General features: G+C 38.8%; 1 protein-coding gene across 1 annotated transcript in view; it reads right to left on the bottom strand.

The window, feature by feature from the left end:
* ICE1 (interactor of little elongation complex ELL subunit 1) overlaps positions 1 to 17,850 on the bottom strand; it is a 68,865-nt gene that overhangs the window by 10,709 nt on the left and 40,306 nt on the right. The window contains exons 13-17 of the mRNA XM_058306441.2: positions 12,701 to 17,491; positions 11,330 to 11,498; positions 8,189 to 8,349; positions 3,355 to 3,545; positions 1,435 to 1,541 (exon numbers count right to left, since the gene is read on the bottom strand). Of these exons, the coding sequence (XP_058162424.1) occupies positions 1,435 to 1,541; positions 3,355 to 3,545; positions 8,189 to 8,349; positions 11,330 to 11,498; positions 12,701 to 17,491 (5,419 nt within the window). The remainder of the gene's footprint in view (positions 1 to 1,434; positions 1,542 to 3,354; positions 3,546 to 8,188; positions 8,350 to 11,329; positions 11,499 to 12,700; positions 17,492 to 17,850) is intronic.

Genomic DNA, 17,850 nt, shown 5'->3' with positions numbered 1-17,850 from the left:
TCCTTCGTTTTCAAATTCCCAAAAGGATTTTGTGCGTTAAAATGAAGTCGTTCAAAAAAGGTACATTTTTTTTTTCTAAAGGCTGCTATTGAAATCTCAGAATCTTGGGCTCAGAGACATCCCCTAACTCTGAAAACACCATCATTGGCCCTTCTGTGTTCCTTAAGGCTTCATACTTAGGACTAAAAATGTTCTTGAGGTTATCCTCAACGGAGGGATTCTGCAGGTCTTCAGCACTCAGCAGATGTGGCTTCATTTCCATGTCTGTGTCCTTGGTTTACTTTTGATTACAAAGACCTGAGGCGCTTGCTCCCCTGGGTTCCTAGGCTGTCGACAAGTCTTCACAGTCACTTGGTTCTCTCACTCCCTGTCTGATAATTTAACTCTAGTGCATCTGTGGTTATTCTGAGTGGAAAAAAGGTGTCTACCTTGACACTAAGTCTGTGTCTTCAACCACTGTACATATTTACTTAGCACCACATCCCAATGTTGACAAAATATGCACAAAGTAGGAATGCAAATTCGATTAGTAACAAAATTCACCAGAGATATTTTAATTTCTTACTATGATCTATTTATAAGACTCATTTATGTAGCTTAAATATTATCAAATGGTGTTATCTGAGTTGTAAGTCTAAAGATACATAAAAGTCATGATAACTATATTCAAGTAGCTCAAAGATTATAAGGTAGAAACTGGATTACACTTGTTTTGTATGCCCCAAGTACAATCAATAAGTCACAGATAGAGATGTCAGCTCAGAATGAAGAGAGCATTCTAATAATGAGTAGATCTCATCACTGATAATTCAGTAAGACTGGATAGTTGCTTGTCAGAAATGAGGTATGGAGGAAAATACGAAGTGAAGAGGTATGGGTGATGGGAATTGAACCAGAAAGCCACTGGTACCCTCTTCAGATCTGAGATTAGGAACAATCTGTGTCTCACTTGAAATTTTTTTAAACAATGGTTTTAATTTCTCTATGTATATGTTTCTATATATTCAGTTTGGGGGGAACTAGAACAATGAGAAGCCAATTTCCATGTATGGAAGTACATGGTGTGATTTTTATTGAATAGGAAAATACTGAGGGGTCAGGGATGGAAGGGGTATACTTTAGAGATGAAATTAGATGACAGGGCAGTTTACAGCAATTTATGTATCCTGGTGTATATGCAGAAGTACGTACATGAACGTATTAATATTAGCATCTGAGAAGCAAAAGTTCAATTATAAATAATCCCTTGGAAAGATGGCAGAACCACTGGTTTATAATATATAAATAAAGATTAGGAGGAGGATGAATTAAGCTGTAATTGTAAAATCAGTCATTATGATGAGGTTTCACAATCACCATACACTATTATATACTAACTTCCCCACCAAGACACTATAACGCCAAGAAAAACATGTACTAAAACAGACAACTCACCAATAAGCCTCAGTGTTGATGCTATGATAATATCAGGAGTACAAGCAATGTCCGCATATCCTTTTCTATATTTTATCCACTTGTCCATTAAAGGCCACAGTTCCTTACTGTGAAATTAAAAATGCAAAAAAGAAAATATATATATACTTATATATGTATGTGTGTAAGTATGCATGCTCATCTCTCAAATAATAAGAACATATCTTTAAAACAGTCCATAGAAGATAAACAATTGGTGAAGAATAACTTCTGAGGATCTATCTTCCAAGTTAAAATGTGAACAGGCATTGCAGTCTCACCTTTTCTCTGGCTACTCAGGATGTCAATGTCCACAATGTCTTAAAAGAGACCACAAAAACCCATGCTTTTATCTTTATTTTCTGTTTGGACTCTTTTTATAAGGCTTAGCATAGAGGAGGAGCTAAGCAATGTCCCCAAAGTCACAGAACTAGGAAGCCATGAAGACTGCAATTTCACCTGAACTTTCAAAATGCTAAAGCCTGGTTCAGGAAGCCTACAGCTCAGGGTGGAAGGAGCAAGGACAAATAAAGCTACACTTTACAAAGAACTGAAACAGGAAAGCTACAATTTCAAAAATCAAACCACACTTTAGATGGACAAGAGACACTTTCTACTGTTTGAACAGAGCCAATTCTTCTTTGCTTTCTTTTCTTCAAAAGCTTATTTTCTTCTTATATATTATTCATAATATCAGTTTGAAAGTTAAGATAAACTGAAGAAAAATTAAAATTAAAAGTATCTCAAATCATCCACTCTCACATAATTATTACTCTTCTAATTTGGGGCTTTTCTTTCCAGAAATTTCTGTTTATATGTATGTATATAAAATATATGCTGAGAATGACTACAGAGGAGTGCTTAGGAAAAGGGCGGGGGCGGGGGGAATCTAGGCAGGCCCAGGCAGAGATCCCGATACCCAATGCTCTGTGCCCCTCCCCACTAGCCAGAGGACTCTGGACAGAGACCTTGGACAGAGGATGTCAGCCCAGCAGGAGCCCAGGTGACCTCATCCCTAACTGGATAAAGAGTCCCTGCCTCACAGGCTTCCAAGAAGAGCCAGGGACATTAACTGTGCTCTGGTCACAGGCTCAGACAGCCTGCTCTTACCCAGCCTTATTTAGTAGCAGGCTACGAAGAACTTTCCATGTCAATGGTTAACAATTTACAGCTATTTGAAAAATATAATTAAATTATACCTCATTATGTAGATGTCCATATTTCAAGCAATTCCCTAATGTTTGAAATCCAGGGCTCTACTCTTGAATCAGTGAGCATCCCTGTACTCACATCCTTGCACAATGGTGTGTTTATTCCCATGGAATATATCCCTAAAGGATCTCAAGGACACGGCTATCGACCCTTTGATGTTTACTTTTCATTGTCAAACTCCTAAACGAGGTTTCTTAGCCACAGTTCCTCAAGAAAATTTAGACCTACAGAAACATTATTTTAGTGACCATGTTCTCCATTCTCCCAAGGATAGCATACAGGAGGACCCAAATGCTACATGCACAGAGAGAAGTTATTTCTTTACACATAACAGACACCTGAGGCCATAAGTCTTAATTCTCAGAAGCCCTGTGTGAGAAAAGCTGCTAACCTGGAGTTCTAGATATTTTGGCTATTTCTAATCATTTGGGTTTCTGAGAGTATCTATCTGTTTAGGAAATGGCCAGGACGCTCAATTAAGCGACTGACTCACTGACGCCTCCACATGTGGTCGCAATCTCACAAGCTGGGCATGTGCCAAGGGACACAGCAGAGTCTCTGCCTTTTGAGCATCATTTCCAGTTGGGAGAATGATAATCAAAATGATTCAAATTACAATTCAGTAATCATTCAACAGATTGCTTTTCAATTCAAATAGCCCATCTTTAAGTTGGCAAAATGACCCCATACCTTATGATGTTATCATGTGTCCAAACCCATTTCTGATGGCAGCAGAGGAGATCAATGGCAAATATGTATTCCCAAGTGTTATCACTTAAGTCTTCACCAAATTTTTCACTGGACTGAAATTCTGTTTTTGGACATAACTGTATTGTCAAAAGCAGCTTTGAAACCATGAAGCCAACATCTACTGGAGCATTCTAATAAAAAGAGGAAAAAAAACCCTTAGTCTCAAAATATAACACACTTTATGTTAGTAATCAACCAGAGCATGGAAAGCATTACATGAATCATCATTTAAGTAAAAAATAACGGGAAATGTTTATATTTTGAATAAGGTACTATGCTAAATGGAGTCGCAGTACTTGTCATCATGTGACTACAGAATGGTGGTTGATAGGTCAGATCGACAGCCACAGACAGGATGCAGAATCCAATAGAGAGAAAAGACATGATCTGCAATCCAGATAGGAATGCAAATTTTCATTAACTCAAATCAGAAAATTAAGGTTATTAAGTAAGTTAAAATAAAAACTTTTTAATCCTTCAAATTTTTCTTAAATTCTTTAAATTCTGTCATCTTTCTGACACTAGAGATCTGCCTGCCCTTTCCAGAATTTCATAAAACTGAACCACCCAGTATTGCATTCTTGTGTTTGGTTCTTTCACACATGCGCACAGTATCTCTGGATATTTATTCATGTTGTTGCATGTATCAGCATCCATTCCTTTTGAATGGTAAACCATTATAAAAACACACCACAGTTTATCCTTTCAGCTGCTGACACACATCTGGGGTATTTCCAGTCTGGGGACTGTTACTAGGAACACTCTTGCACCAGTGTTTGCATGGACATAAATTTCACTTCTCTTGGGCAAATACCTAGGCATGGAATGGGTGGGCCCTTTGCTAAGAGAATGGTTTAACTTTATAAGAAGCCATTCAGCTATTTTCCAGAGTGACTGTACTATTTAGCATTCCCACCAGCCTTGTTAATAGTTCCAGCATAAAAATAATATGTATGGTAATACAGGATATAAACTCAGGTCACAAAATGGCTTGGGCTTGAAAGTTAGCATTACCATTTGAAGGATGTAACATGTTAACTAACATGTGGCATGGGCAAAAATACCCCAAAATAGAGTTTATGTTCTGACCTAAGTCCCAAATTCTCCCAGATAATCCATAATCAAATTGTGATTTAAAATATTCTACCTTGTAACCTAAATTCCGTCAAGATGGTAAATATATCCCCATCAGGAAGGTAAGTGACTTTGCTTATCTTCTAAATAAAAATATACATATACTTTTGGTCTTTTCTCTCTTAAAATTCCACAGTAAGAAACTATGGTCTGTAATGGACAAGTTGATAAAATAGAGAAAAGGATATGTAAACTGGTGGGGTTATCAGTGTAGGAAAAATTTCAGGTAATTAAATTACTGACATACATAAATGGAATTATTTAGGAGGTTTTAATCTGCTACGTGTGAGTTAATCATTAATCACTGACCAAGTTAAAGAGGTTATTACTGTAACAATTACTTGACTTATAAATGGAACAAGATTCATAAGTTTCAAGGCTTTTAAAACAGGTTTGAGATTTACAATTTTAAAATTTGAGTATCAACTTAAACCATGTGTTTATTTATACACATAAAAGCCCCTTCAGGATTGAAACAATTCCAATGAAAACACTCAGTGGAAGCATCACCCTGACGCAGACAACGGAAAGAAAGGGATTCCTACTGTGGTCACTGTAGGAATCCCTTATTCCTGATTTTAACAGAAACTAATTTAGTGATTTACCAATTATCTACTACTGATTACTTTAACTATTATTTTTACTAAGTTTCTATTTTTATTTTTTAAATAATCTCATGAATTTTCTTTTTATTGACTGTATTGATTTCCTGATTCTGAACCTCTTATTCTACTAGGATAAACTCTTCTTAGTTATAAAGAATTATTTCCTGAAACACTACTGAAATCTACTGTCTTAACAATTCTTATATCCAAATACCTCAGGTGAAAACTGCCTCTAAATTCTTTTTATTTTGCTCTTTTAGTGATAACTGAAAATGAACAACAGAGCTTTCAATTTTATAACTAAAATAGACAGGAATTGCTTAATATATTTGCTTTAAGTTGAGGAAATTTAGGTGGAACCTATACATGCACTTTTGTAAAGTAAATTTTTAATCATATTTTTTCAACTTATTTCATGGTCACTGATAAATAACTAGTCTATTTATTTATTTATTTTTTTAAAGATTTATTTTTATTTCTCTCCCCTCCCCCCCAACCCCCCATCCTCCCAGTTGTCTGCTCTCTGTGTCCATTCACTGTGTGTTCTTCTATGACTGCTTCTATCCTTATTAGCAGCACCGGGAATCTGTGTTTCTTTTTATTGCATCAGCTCTCCATGTATGCTGTGCCATTTTATTGGGCAGGCTGCACTTTCTTTCACACTGGGTGGCTCTCTTTATGGGGTACACTCTTTGTGCGTGGGGCTCCCCTACACGGGGGACACCCATGTGTGGCAGGGCACTCCTTGCGCGCATCAGCACTGTGCATGGGCCAGCTCCACACGGGTCAAGGAGGCCCAGGGTTTGAACCACGGACCTCCCATGTGGTAGGCGGATGCCCTATCCATTGGGCGAAGTCCACTTCCCAACTAGTCTATTTAAATGCTCTACTTCTAAAGCCAATTCTGGTCGTTTTTATTATACAAAGAAATTATCCTAGGTATCCAAATCTGATTCTACAGATATACAGTTTTTCTAATACTGTTTCCTATATCTGTAGTTACATCTTTTCATTGATTGCTAGAAAGTTGTAATATTACTTTTGAATTTCTATTTGTTCCTGTAATACCCAGAACTGTATTTCAATTTCCAAGTAAAATTCTTTAAGGAATCTTTTTAGTTTTACTGAATTATTATCAGAGAATTTTTAGTGTAAAATCTTTATTTTTAAGAATTGCTTTCATGTGCCTAAATTCATGGATGACTTGTGTAATGCTCCATGGGCACATATAATATTCCATAAATACAAACATAAAGTTAAAAGAATAGCAGCTATGAATGGCAGGTGAGGCATAGAGAGATTAAGAGGTGATGAGTTTTGTTTTTTTTGTTTATGATTATTATTGGAATAATGAAAATTCTCTGGGAATGACTGGGGTGATGAACACAAAAATATTACACTGAATACCAATGATTATACTCTTTGGATGGATTTATGCTTTGTTATGTAACAATAAAATCTGTTTGTTTAAAAAAAGTACATATTCTTATATAAATTCTTCTATGCCCTTACTTTTGCCTACCAGATCTAATTGAAATTCTTTAAGAGAACATTTGGAATTCTACTATAAAAATAGAAGAAATAACAATAAAAATTTTCCTCCCAAATATTTCTCACCCTTCTAAAGCTTTATTTGATAATCTGGCAATTTTGTCTACTGAAATTTATAAAATTATAAAATCATAAATTATGTTTATCATTCACTCATCATATCCCACCTCATCTTGAGCAAGCCCACGGAGCCGGGATCTAAAGCACCACAAGGACCAGCTTCATGCAGAAGCGGGGGGGGGGGGGTGAGTGCAGGTGTTCACTGGGGCAGCGGGAGGGAGGGCATGGCTGCAGGTGCCCACTGGGGTGAGCGGAGGGGGAAGGCGGGGAGGCAGGAGTCAACTGAGAGGAGCGGGGCAGGGGGGGGGGTGTCCACGAGGGAGAGCAGGGGTGGGGTGGTAGGGAATGGGTGGGTGCAGGAGTCCAGAGGGGGAAGCAGGAGGGAGGGATGGGGTGGGGGTGGGTGTCCACTAGGGAGGCAGTGGGGGCGCGGTGGGGGAGGTGCAGGGGTCCACTGAGGGGAGCTGGGAAGGTCCCATCAACAGCTCCTGACCAAACCTGCACCCTGGAACATGAGATGGGGCTTACAGGAATATACTATGGTTTGTCTAGTAGATCAAGGAAGAGATCATTACAGACTTGCCTTTTAAAATTTACCTAATTTCTGTCCATATTTCATTTTTTAAAAAGGATATATAATAAATATTAAAACTGAAAAGTACTAAAGAAGAAAGCGAAATGACCTGTAAAATTCTACTCCATACATAAGGAGAATTTTTTTTACAAGAGGAAAGTAATATATACAGATTAAGAAAAGAGAAAAGAGCAAAACAAAAGGCACGCTCTTCTTAACTTTAGTACCTCTGCTTAAAGTACTTGAAGTTCAGGCTCCTGAAATCTTATTAGATAAAAATCTATGAAAAAAAGAACACCAATCTAGACAATATTTTAGCACACTAATCACAAAAGAAAAAAATAAAATAATAAAAGGGAAGATGGGAACAAAATACTTAGAATACAAATTTTCACTGAAGAATTAGAATTAAATTTATAATTAAATTTTACCATAATTAATACAAATGTCATCAAATGGCAAAAAAAAAACAGAGAATATTAGATTCATAAAAATATTAACAGGAGAGATCAACTTTTTCACTTCTCCTACAAAGTATCTAATGTAAAGAAAAACAATTTATATCTCCTCTGAGCACTTTATTCTAAAAACATAAGCATATATACCTATGTATGGTTTTGTTAGTCGTAAGTGAGTGTATTAAAATAACTGTTAAAATAACACAATGCACGAGTTTATAATGCTTCCTGGAATGTCTCATGCATTCTTCAAAGAAAAGTGCTTAGGCTAAAAGGATCTATCATGAAGAATAAATAATAATTATAAAATGCCTATGAACTAACACAAAATGGAAAAACATTTATCTAAGTCCTAACAGTACGGTATTGTAAAAGATAAAAATAAAGCTCACCTTTTCCCAATTGAGAAAAGCTCTCAAACAGTTTAGTACCTCTCCTTTAGCACGCTGCCTGGCAACTAACTGCATTGCTTTATTAATGACCGATTGAGAGATAAATATATCATGCCACATGTTTGCAATAAATAAAGTCAATTTTTCAGACTCTGGAAAATCTGTACGGAAAAAAAAAAGATAATAAACCTTTACTTCCAATTAAGTGAAATTACAAACCAAAAATAAATTTTATGAATTTTATTTATGTACTACAAGGCACCCACAGCTGGAGGGTTTTGTAAATGGTGGCCCACATGAGGCACTTGGCTTTAGCCATATCAAAATCTGCTTTACTTCCCGCCCCCCTTCCCTTTGTCAAACTTTAATTCCATTTTAATAGGTACATGACTATGTATCACTGCACAGAAAGAAGACACTCTGAAACATAAAGAAAAGATAAAAGTCCTCTCTCCATTCTTCCCAAACTCCATGCTCTTCTATTAGGCATGCCCTTACAGTTCATGCTTAGGAGTTTACACGGAGAACACTTACTCATAAAACACATCAAGTTTTTGATTTGAAGACAGATATTTCTTATAAATTCTAGATAACAATTCTTTTGTTACAAGCACTTCCCCCAGATTGCTGTTTGGTACTTTTTAAATCAACTTAACTGAAGTTTAGCTTACATACAATAAAACGTACTCATTTTACGGATGTAATTCAATGAATTTTGACAAATCCATGTAAACACCACCGCAATCAAGAGACCATTTCTACCACCCAAATGGTTGCCTCAGTCTGACCCTTTACAGACAATCCCTGATCTGCTTACTGTCACAAGGAATTGGTTGCCTTTTCCCTGATGTTTATGAATGGACTTGTACAGCTTTTACGCTTTCCTGCCTGGCTCAACGCAATTTTCTAAGATTCGTCCCCATGGGGGCAAACATCAGTCTTCCATGTCTTTGTATTACAAAATAGTATTCACTTGTTTGGAAACATCAATTTGCTTTCCCCTTCACCAACTGATGGACATCTGTTCCAGTTATGGGCCATTATGAATTAAGATGCTATGAATATCTATGCACAGTCTATGTGTGACTATGTCTTCATTTCTGTTGAGTATGTACCTGGGAGTGAACTGCTGAGTCATAAATTAAAGACTATTAATTTTTTAAGTTATTGTCAAGGCACCACCTAATACCGTTGTACCAGTCAACATTTGCATGAGCAATGCATGAGTTCAAACTGCTCCTCCTCTTGCCAGTACTTGTTATCAAGGGGCTTTATTTCAGCTATGCTCTTGAGTGCAGCGTGCCATCTCATTGTGGCTTTAACTTTCCAAATTTCCTTTCTTGTCAGCCTCGTTCCCCTGGGATGCCGTGGGCCTGCATAGCTGCCAGTATGCCCAAAATTTGGGCAGTTCATAGTTTTATGTTGAGGCTTAACCTCTCCTGTTTTGGAGCCCCTCCTCCCCCAAATTTCTAGCTGCTGGGCCTGTGCCAGCCCTGGAGCACCACAGGCTGCTAGCACCTACCTGCCTATCAGCCACCGCATTCCTAGTCCCTGAAGATTTTGTCCTAATTGGAACAAAGCCACTTCTTTGTCATTTTTCAGTTGTTTTATCTAACATTGCCATGAGTTTAAGAAGTATGGGAAACTCAAAGCATAAACTTCATGGCCTATTTTCACCTGTTTTTTTTTTTTGTAACACCTCCTGTTTCTCCAGGCATGCCTCTTCAGGGTTTCTATACATACCACTGCTCTGCTAGGGTTCTCTTTCCAGGCACTTGACACGCATCTTCACATCCCAGTTCAAAAGTCACTTCGATAAGAAAAGCTTCCCTGACCCCTCAGACTATCTCAAATCCATCTTCCATAGCACAACTCACTCACCCAAGAGACAGTTAATGCTTCCCTACGATACATTTTTCTGGGGTTGAGGATATAGTAGTAAACAAGATGAACAAAATCCCTGTCTTTTTAGAGTACACAATCTAGAGGAGGAAAGAGACCACCAAAAAAAAGATCCAGGATATACTGGAAGGAGTGGTATAAGTGCTATGAAGAACAATAAAACAGAGGAAGGGAGAAGAATTACTAAGGGAATGTGTGAAGTTAACAGTGAGTTATAACAAGGTTGAAGAGGAAACATCCAGAAAGAGAAGTCTGTAAGCACAAAGGTCTGAAGTAGTTGTACCGGACAACAAGCAATCCTCTGAGGTCTCAGCAGAGTGCTTGCACCTCTCCTTCCTGCTGCCTACCGCTGTTAAAATCTAAACCAATTTGTGTGATTTTACTAATGCATGTCAGTCCCTCCAGACAAAAGCACCTGTGTCATTTGGACATCACTGAAACTTAGCAAGCACTCCATCACTATCTGTTGAATAAATGTGATTGGAAGGGTGAATTAAGAATGAAGTGGATAACTGAAACACAGAGTAGTTTCATTCCCAACACTAAATGCGATGGATATATTCAGTTACACTGATTCATAAGCCCCATTAGGAACATGGTAATAGAAGATTAAATCCTTCTGAGATCTCGATAAGACTTTCTGATACAACATTGAAAGGTATTTGTATTTCATTTTACTCTTTAAAAATGCTTTCACAGATGGTTTAATATAATAAAGAATGGCACCTAAACTGGCCCATTAGTACAGACTGAAGGAGGAGACGCCAAGGAAAGAGAAAAGGCCGGACAACCCCGTGCCCTCTCACTCCTCTGCATCTCTCTGATAAACTTCCTTTCATGAGCTCAGGAGTGCGTCTTACAGTTTCTGTCTTCCCCAGCTAGTGGTACAGCAGTTTGGCTTGTCATCGGCTTTAACAGCATTTCCATTTCTATCAACTGTATCATATTCTAAAGCAGTTGCATAAAGAATAAGATGTATAGTAAAGAGAGAAGTTTTATTATATATAAACTGAAACTTAACCTGCTGACATAAGTTTAAATCAAGTAAACTCTCCTTCTGAAAACTAGGTACAGCTGGGCTTATTTTTGCCCGCTGGTAAAATTTTAAAAAAACATAGTATTATTTCAAAAGATACACAGCAATCCTTTAGTTGAAAATATAGACTCAAGTATAATGAGATTAAAAAAAAAAAAGCAACAGTATGTTTTCAATATAAAAACGCCTTAATCTAAGCATACCTTCCTTTAGTATAGTGTAGCAAAACAAGCGAGCTCTTTCCAAGTCTCCAAGTTGTCGACAAATACCCACATAGACCCTACAGAGGGCGTGAATGTAATTATGGTCCACAGGTATCTTCTCAGTTTTTAGTTCTGAGAGAATAGAATGAAGCAAGCACTCTGCTAAATGCTGGAATGGGAAAAAACAAAAAAAAAGAAAAGGTGATGTATACTAGTATTCATCTATAGTCTACCTAAGAACAGCTAAAGGTTACAAAATTAAGTATTTACTGGAAAAATAAAACTTGTACTATATGCTAAGGCAGACCACAGTGAGAAGTGCTTAGCACTGTAAGCCACCAGACGCACGATCTAAGAATCGCCACATCTTTCTGCATCCTATGGTCAGTAATGGTGCAAATGCCAAAAGGCAAGACTGAATTACATCTGCCTGCCTACTATCAAAGCCACCACCTGAACACATCCTACTTGCTTACGTCTGGCTACAGTCATTTTATTTTTATTAAACCCACTTTAACTCTATTCCCATTCTTATTCTGTAACCTCCAATTTACTCTACTTATTTATACCATTTAGATTTTAATAATATTGGGTAACATTTTCCAAGCACAGAAGAGCATTAAATGATCTGATGCATTCATTCGCCAGAAAATAAAAATCCTGGAAAATTCTTATATTTGTTCTTTATGCTTTCTGACAGTGAGCATTATAAGAAAATATATAAAACATCTATGCTATCATGACTCAGAAAATTTGCAGATAACCAATGAAATATGATACTAGAAACCACTGGAAACCATCCATACAAGGTATCAAGATGGACATTTAGAAATCTATAAAAGTCCTAATAAACTACGTATGCAAATCTGCAAAATCCTTTTCCATTTCCTCTCTTGAAAATTCAGCATTTGTTCTGGCTTGACTTGTGGCATTCAATACTGAAGGGGAATAAGGAGCAAAGACATGCTCTCTCTTTGAAGGACTCTCTAACTCTCAAAACACTTAATTATAGATTTAAGGGAGAAAAAAAGGATATACTGAGTGACAATATTTTGATACTTTGAAGCAAATCATTTTGAGCCTTTCAACATGACAATCATCGGGAAATCTGTGTTTTTAACCCTGAGAGATATTTTTTCCTTAAAATTCTGGGTTAGAATCTAATATAAATTATGAAATCTCCAGTGTCTTATCTCGAATTTATAAAATGCTGGCTAGAAATAACTTGTCATAATGTTCATGTGGGTAATTCTCAGTTTTTGAAATAAACCACAAATTCAGGGTCATCTACACATTATACTGCAAGTAACCAGTCTTTGTCTGTGAGAACATGCAACTCCTACTGCACATAAAGAAAAGTAGGCCACATACCTTTTTTGTTGTACTAAATTCATAAACAACTTCTTTCTCTTGATCTCTCATTACAGGCTTTTTGGAAATATTTCCCACGTACACATGACTACGAATGACAGGTAACAAGTCAAAAGATGAATCAGCCATTTTCTTTAGTGCATTAGCTATGATTATGTCATCGGACTCGACAGTTTCCTTTGGGCTTAAAGGCAATTGTGACACTGTTTTGACAGCTGGAACAAAAGAACTTCTTTCTTCATTTGTTCTTACAACTTCAGGTTGAGGACTATTGTTTCGGAGACTTTGGTTAATTCCTTCTGTAGCGGCTTCCCTGGTTTCCAATTCTGGGAAGTCACTGTCCAGCCGTAATCTTTTTGCACTCCTCAAGGTAGATGCTGGCAACGTCCTTTTCCTACCCGAATCCTGCTGAGTCCCCAAATCTCTCGACTTATCTTTGTTACAGTCACTGCCAGAGCTGAGCCCTGTTTTAACAAAAGCAGTTGATGTTGAAGTGATTGCTTTGAAACCTTTTATGGCACTTACAGGCCCTTGTACATTTGTACAGTCAGCAGGTGGCCCTCTTTTCAGGTGAAGATTCCCTTTGAGGATGCTGAGGGTTCGGGCTCTGGCAGATAACTCTGGATACATGGTGTCAAGGATTTTCACAGAATTCTCCTGGGGCACACCAACAGCAGTGTGGCCAGAGGCCAATGGAGGGAGTCTGCCAGGCACGGGGAGTGCATGCTTTGGCGTCGCAGCACAAAACTGCAGAGGAGACGACAACATCCTCTCGCCAGCTGATGCAGCAGAGGGAAATGGGGACGTACACAGAGGGGAGGGCTGCCTTGCACCGTCTGACAACGGAGACATCAGAGCAGGCACTGGCATTCCACACACTGGCGAGATGGGGCCGGCAGGAGAGACAGGTGAGGAAGGACTGCAACTTGACCTCAGAGGAGAGGCCAGTTGCACAGTCCTTGGAGGTGTAGCTATCAGAGGGTCAAGCAAAGGAGGCAGCGGGGGACCCACCTCTTGCCGTATTTTACTCAGAGTGTCAGGAGAACAATCTGTGGGAGTTGACGTATCAGCGTTTGCTAGAATAGTTTGAGTTTGACTTCTCTGAGTTTTCAGATTCCCTCTTTCCCCTGAAAATGACTGAGAAACCTCACTCTGATTAGTTTCAACTCTGCTTGATGTTAAAGTCTTTACTGGTTTATTTGTCTGATCTTTGTTTGAAATCTTTGATCGATTCTTATTCTTACCAAATGGCTCTAGTTTTGAATTAAAATAGGTGTGATCAGACACAACCATCTGAGACTCGACTTTTTGATAATATATTTGGGAACTAATTCGTACACTAGGTTTAACAGGTCTATTGCGCAAGCGGCTTTTATCAAAGTTGGTACTTTGACCGCTGCTTGAAATATCCTCCTGGGTACATGAGAGAGTACAGGCACCCTGATAATCCTGACACGGAGAGCCAGCCTGATAGGCCTCCAGGGTCTTCTCTGCAGAAGTAACTGAAATGAAACCAGCTTCATGTCCTTCTTGGTCCTGATAAGCAGGGATGTCCTCGGGAGTGCCACACAGGATAACTTGGTCCACACTTGGCATTACAGCCACACCGTTGATGATGGTCCAGTTGTCTCCCTTTTCAATGATGAGATTTTGATCCTTATTTATAAGTACATTTATAACTTCTGAGGTCACTGTAGCTATCTGACACTGAAATGTTGCTTCCGCCTCACAGTTAGAACTCTGCTCATTTGCTGGCTCTGCTGCTGAGTCAGTGCACGGGGATGACAGCTGCACAGGTATAACGAGGAGCTCTTCTTCCCCACTGTCTCCTCGCCTGGCTGCATCCGAGGCATCCTTTGGTATGCTCTGACTATTGTCATTATTAGGTCTATCGCTAACGGGAGAAGTGCTCTCAGGGCTTACATTTGCGATCAGTGGGGGTGGTTCTGAAGTATATGATGAGGAGCTCACTGTCTCAAGAGGTGGAACTTTTTCTTTTAAATTTTCAGTTGTTACCTGGTCATGCGGATTTTTGACCAATAAATTACCATTTTCTTTACTATCAGACTTCTCATCATTTGTTTGATGTTCTGGCTCAATATCGGTGAGAACTTTAGGCAGTGTTTCCAAAGAATACTGAGAAAGCTGACTTGTATTTCTTAAAAGATAATCATCATCTTCTGATTCAACTGAGTCTTCGGAGGTTTCAAGCATTTTGTCTTCACAGGACTGTTTCCTGTATTTTTCTCCTGACATTTCACTTTGCTTTAGTTCTTTGTTCACTTCCTTATATAGTACTCCTTTGCTAGAACATTCTGAAACAGAGTCTGCTGAACTATAATCCCTTAACTGACAACTTTCAAGAAACATAACTACTTCAGATGTAGAAAGTCTGTCTATATCAGAAAAAGTACTTATGTTAAAATCTTGCAGAGCTGAAGTCAAAAAACCTACGTCTATGGAAGGTCCTGTCTCAGCTACACTAGCATCTGAATCTCCTAAATCTTTTAATGATTCACTGTTAACATATTGCTGTTCGTTCCCCATCATGTTCTCACTCTCATTGTCACCCTCACTGCAGCTCAACGGCTCACTCTCCTCTACTTCAGTGTCATTATCTAGGCCCTCTCGAATGTCTGTGTAGCAATACAATCTATCAGGAAGTCTGCTTTGGGGAACATCATGTGTCTCTTCATCTTTTCTGGAAAACAATGAAGAAAAAGCAGGACCCGTGGTGACAAAAAATTGAGGAAAAGCACCACCAGGGATTTTAGATTTCAGCTTCGCTAGTTCGTTAGAATTCTGCTGTGTTCTGGGAGAATCATCTGAAAGAGCCGGGGCTTCACTAACAGATCCCATTGTGTCTCCACAGGGTAATTCTCCAATGGGAAAACTTCCGGACACTGACACTTCTGGGATTGGAAGTTTATCAATATTCATGCCAAGCAGGCCTGAAGCTGTGGCACTGGGGTACTGACTTTGCTTTTGCAGCCCCTCCTGCACAGACACTTCCTTCACATTGTCTTGGTTTTGGACTGGGATGTTTTCAGAAGAGAATGATAATCTACTATTTGTAGAACAGTGAGGATTTTCTACCAGTAAAGAGCCACTTGGAGAATCCAAATCTAATTTTCTCCAAGAGGTAGGAACTTCTGCTGGTGATGCCCTTTCTGTAGTGGTCACTTCACTGATTTTTTGTGTCTTATCCTCTCTTTCTCCAGCACATTTCGATGTAGATAATAAAGGATCCTTTCCATTATTATTTTCCATTGCTGAAATAGGCTCACTCCTATGTAGTTTGAAATGTTCTGATTTACCATTCTGAATCTTTTCAGGTTTCACCTGCTTTGTGATAACTGATACCTGATTAGACAACAATGTTGCAGCCTTGAATTCTACAGGATTGTTATTTTCTCTAGGAAGTTCAAGTTTAGATGCTGATCCTTTATTTTCTACAGAGGGCACCACCTTTTTAAACTGATGGTTAGTATCTTGTTCATGTTCTGATGTAGCTCTCAGAGGTTCTTTGCCATCTCTCCTTAGTAAGTCACTATGGTGCCATGAAGTGCTTTTAAAAAAACCAAACCCACTTTTGACCAGGTCACCCTGAGAATCTATTGAAGAGGTATTTAATATGAACTCAAGTTTTGGATCTTCACTTTCACAATGTCCATCCTTTGTAGCTTTCATAAATACTGAATGAGGAAGTGAAAATACCTTGGTTGTGCCTTTTACAATTTTTGTACATTCTATCTCACTCCTACTCTGAGAGTTAAAATTAGATGCAGCCAATTCGGGGCTCAAAGCATGCAAGTCAGGCTCCAGACTGCTTTGGCCTCTAGAACATTCTGGTAGCTCAGGCTGCAGCTCTAACATGTTCGCAGGTTTAATATGTAAATTTTGTTCTGAATGGTGCAGTTCAGTGGGGGTTGCTTCAGTTGCATTATGTGTATCACTATCATACTCTAACCAAGACTGGGGATTACTGCACGTAGACAAGGCTACTGAGGGAGAAGAGGATGAAGAACCAGCCTCAGAAGTGAACCCCAGTGCATCCACTGCATCACTTGCACGTTCTTCTTCTGGTTCAGGTGATTCTCCTAAAATAAACCCTTGTGTTTCTCCTCCCTCCTTTTCCACTTCTGCAGATACTCCTTGGAAATGGTCAGAAACTGTCTGTATACAATCTGATTCAGAAGAGATTTCATTTATGCATGTTTCCTTAGTGAACTCTGATTTGGGTAAGTCTATCATTTTGGATAATAGATTTTTTCCTTCTGTTTCAATGAGTTTACTTAAGTGCCTCTTGCTAAGGTTAAGGGGAGAATAACACAACCCTGACTGCCTAACTGCAGCTTCCTTCTCGTGTGCCAGGCTGCCAGATAAAATCTCAAGGCACAGCGTTCTAGAGGGTTTAGAAACAGCTTCCTCGGTTTGCACTGACTTATCCATTTCCCTAACCTGTATTTGTCTTTTTGCTTCATTTAAATTGCCTCTTGGTTGATCATTCATGAATTCAGATGACACTGTGAAGTGGTTCTCACTAGCTAACGAGTATGTGGTTGAGGGTTCTCTCCAAGTTGCTGCTGAAGTCTCAGATATAGCAGTGGTCACAGGGGTGGCTTCAGGAGGTGTGGGCTGTTCATCCAGTGTGTCCCTTTCTTTGCTTCTGCATGAGCCAAAACAGTTCTGTGGTTCAGCTGTATCATCTTCTAAAGTAGATTCAGCAGAAGTTTTACGCTGAGTCCAGTCATCATCACTGGAATCTGTATACTCTCCAAAATAGGTTTCCTTCAGAAAATACAAGTTATACTAGTTAATTAAACAGTAATCCAGTAGACTAAACATTACATTAATTAAACAGGTTAACCGAAGGCATGCTTCCTGCAGCAGCTCTCACTTCTGCCCCGAGCAGCTTTTCACTCTGGTGCTGGATGAGGACTATTGTGATGAACCACACCTGCCGCCCACCTTCCACTCCCCTGCTCTTCTCACACAGCCCAGTTTCCAGCTAGGCAATATGTACCTCTGCTCCAGAAACTGTCCATTACATACCAACTACTCCCCTCCTTTGTTTTTTCAGTTGCCTAAATCATGTGACCCACACGGCAAGGTATTCTCACCCCCAATCTTGTCTCCCTATTCTGTAA

This window comes from Dasypus novemcinctus, chromosome 2, assembly GCF_030445035.2.
Source record: "Dasypus novemcinctus isolate mDasNov1 chromosome 2, mDasNov1.1.hap2, whole genome shotgun sequence".
In the NCBI taxonomy this organism is placed as follows: Eukaryota; Metazoa; Chordata; class Mammalia; order Cingulata; family Dasypodidae; genus Dasypus; species Dasypus novemcinctus.
The sequence above is the reverse complement of the archived record's forward strand: the minus strand, read 5'-3'. Positions and strand labels throughout refer to the sequence as shown.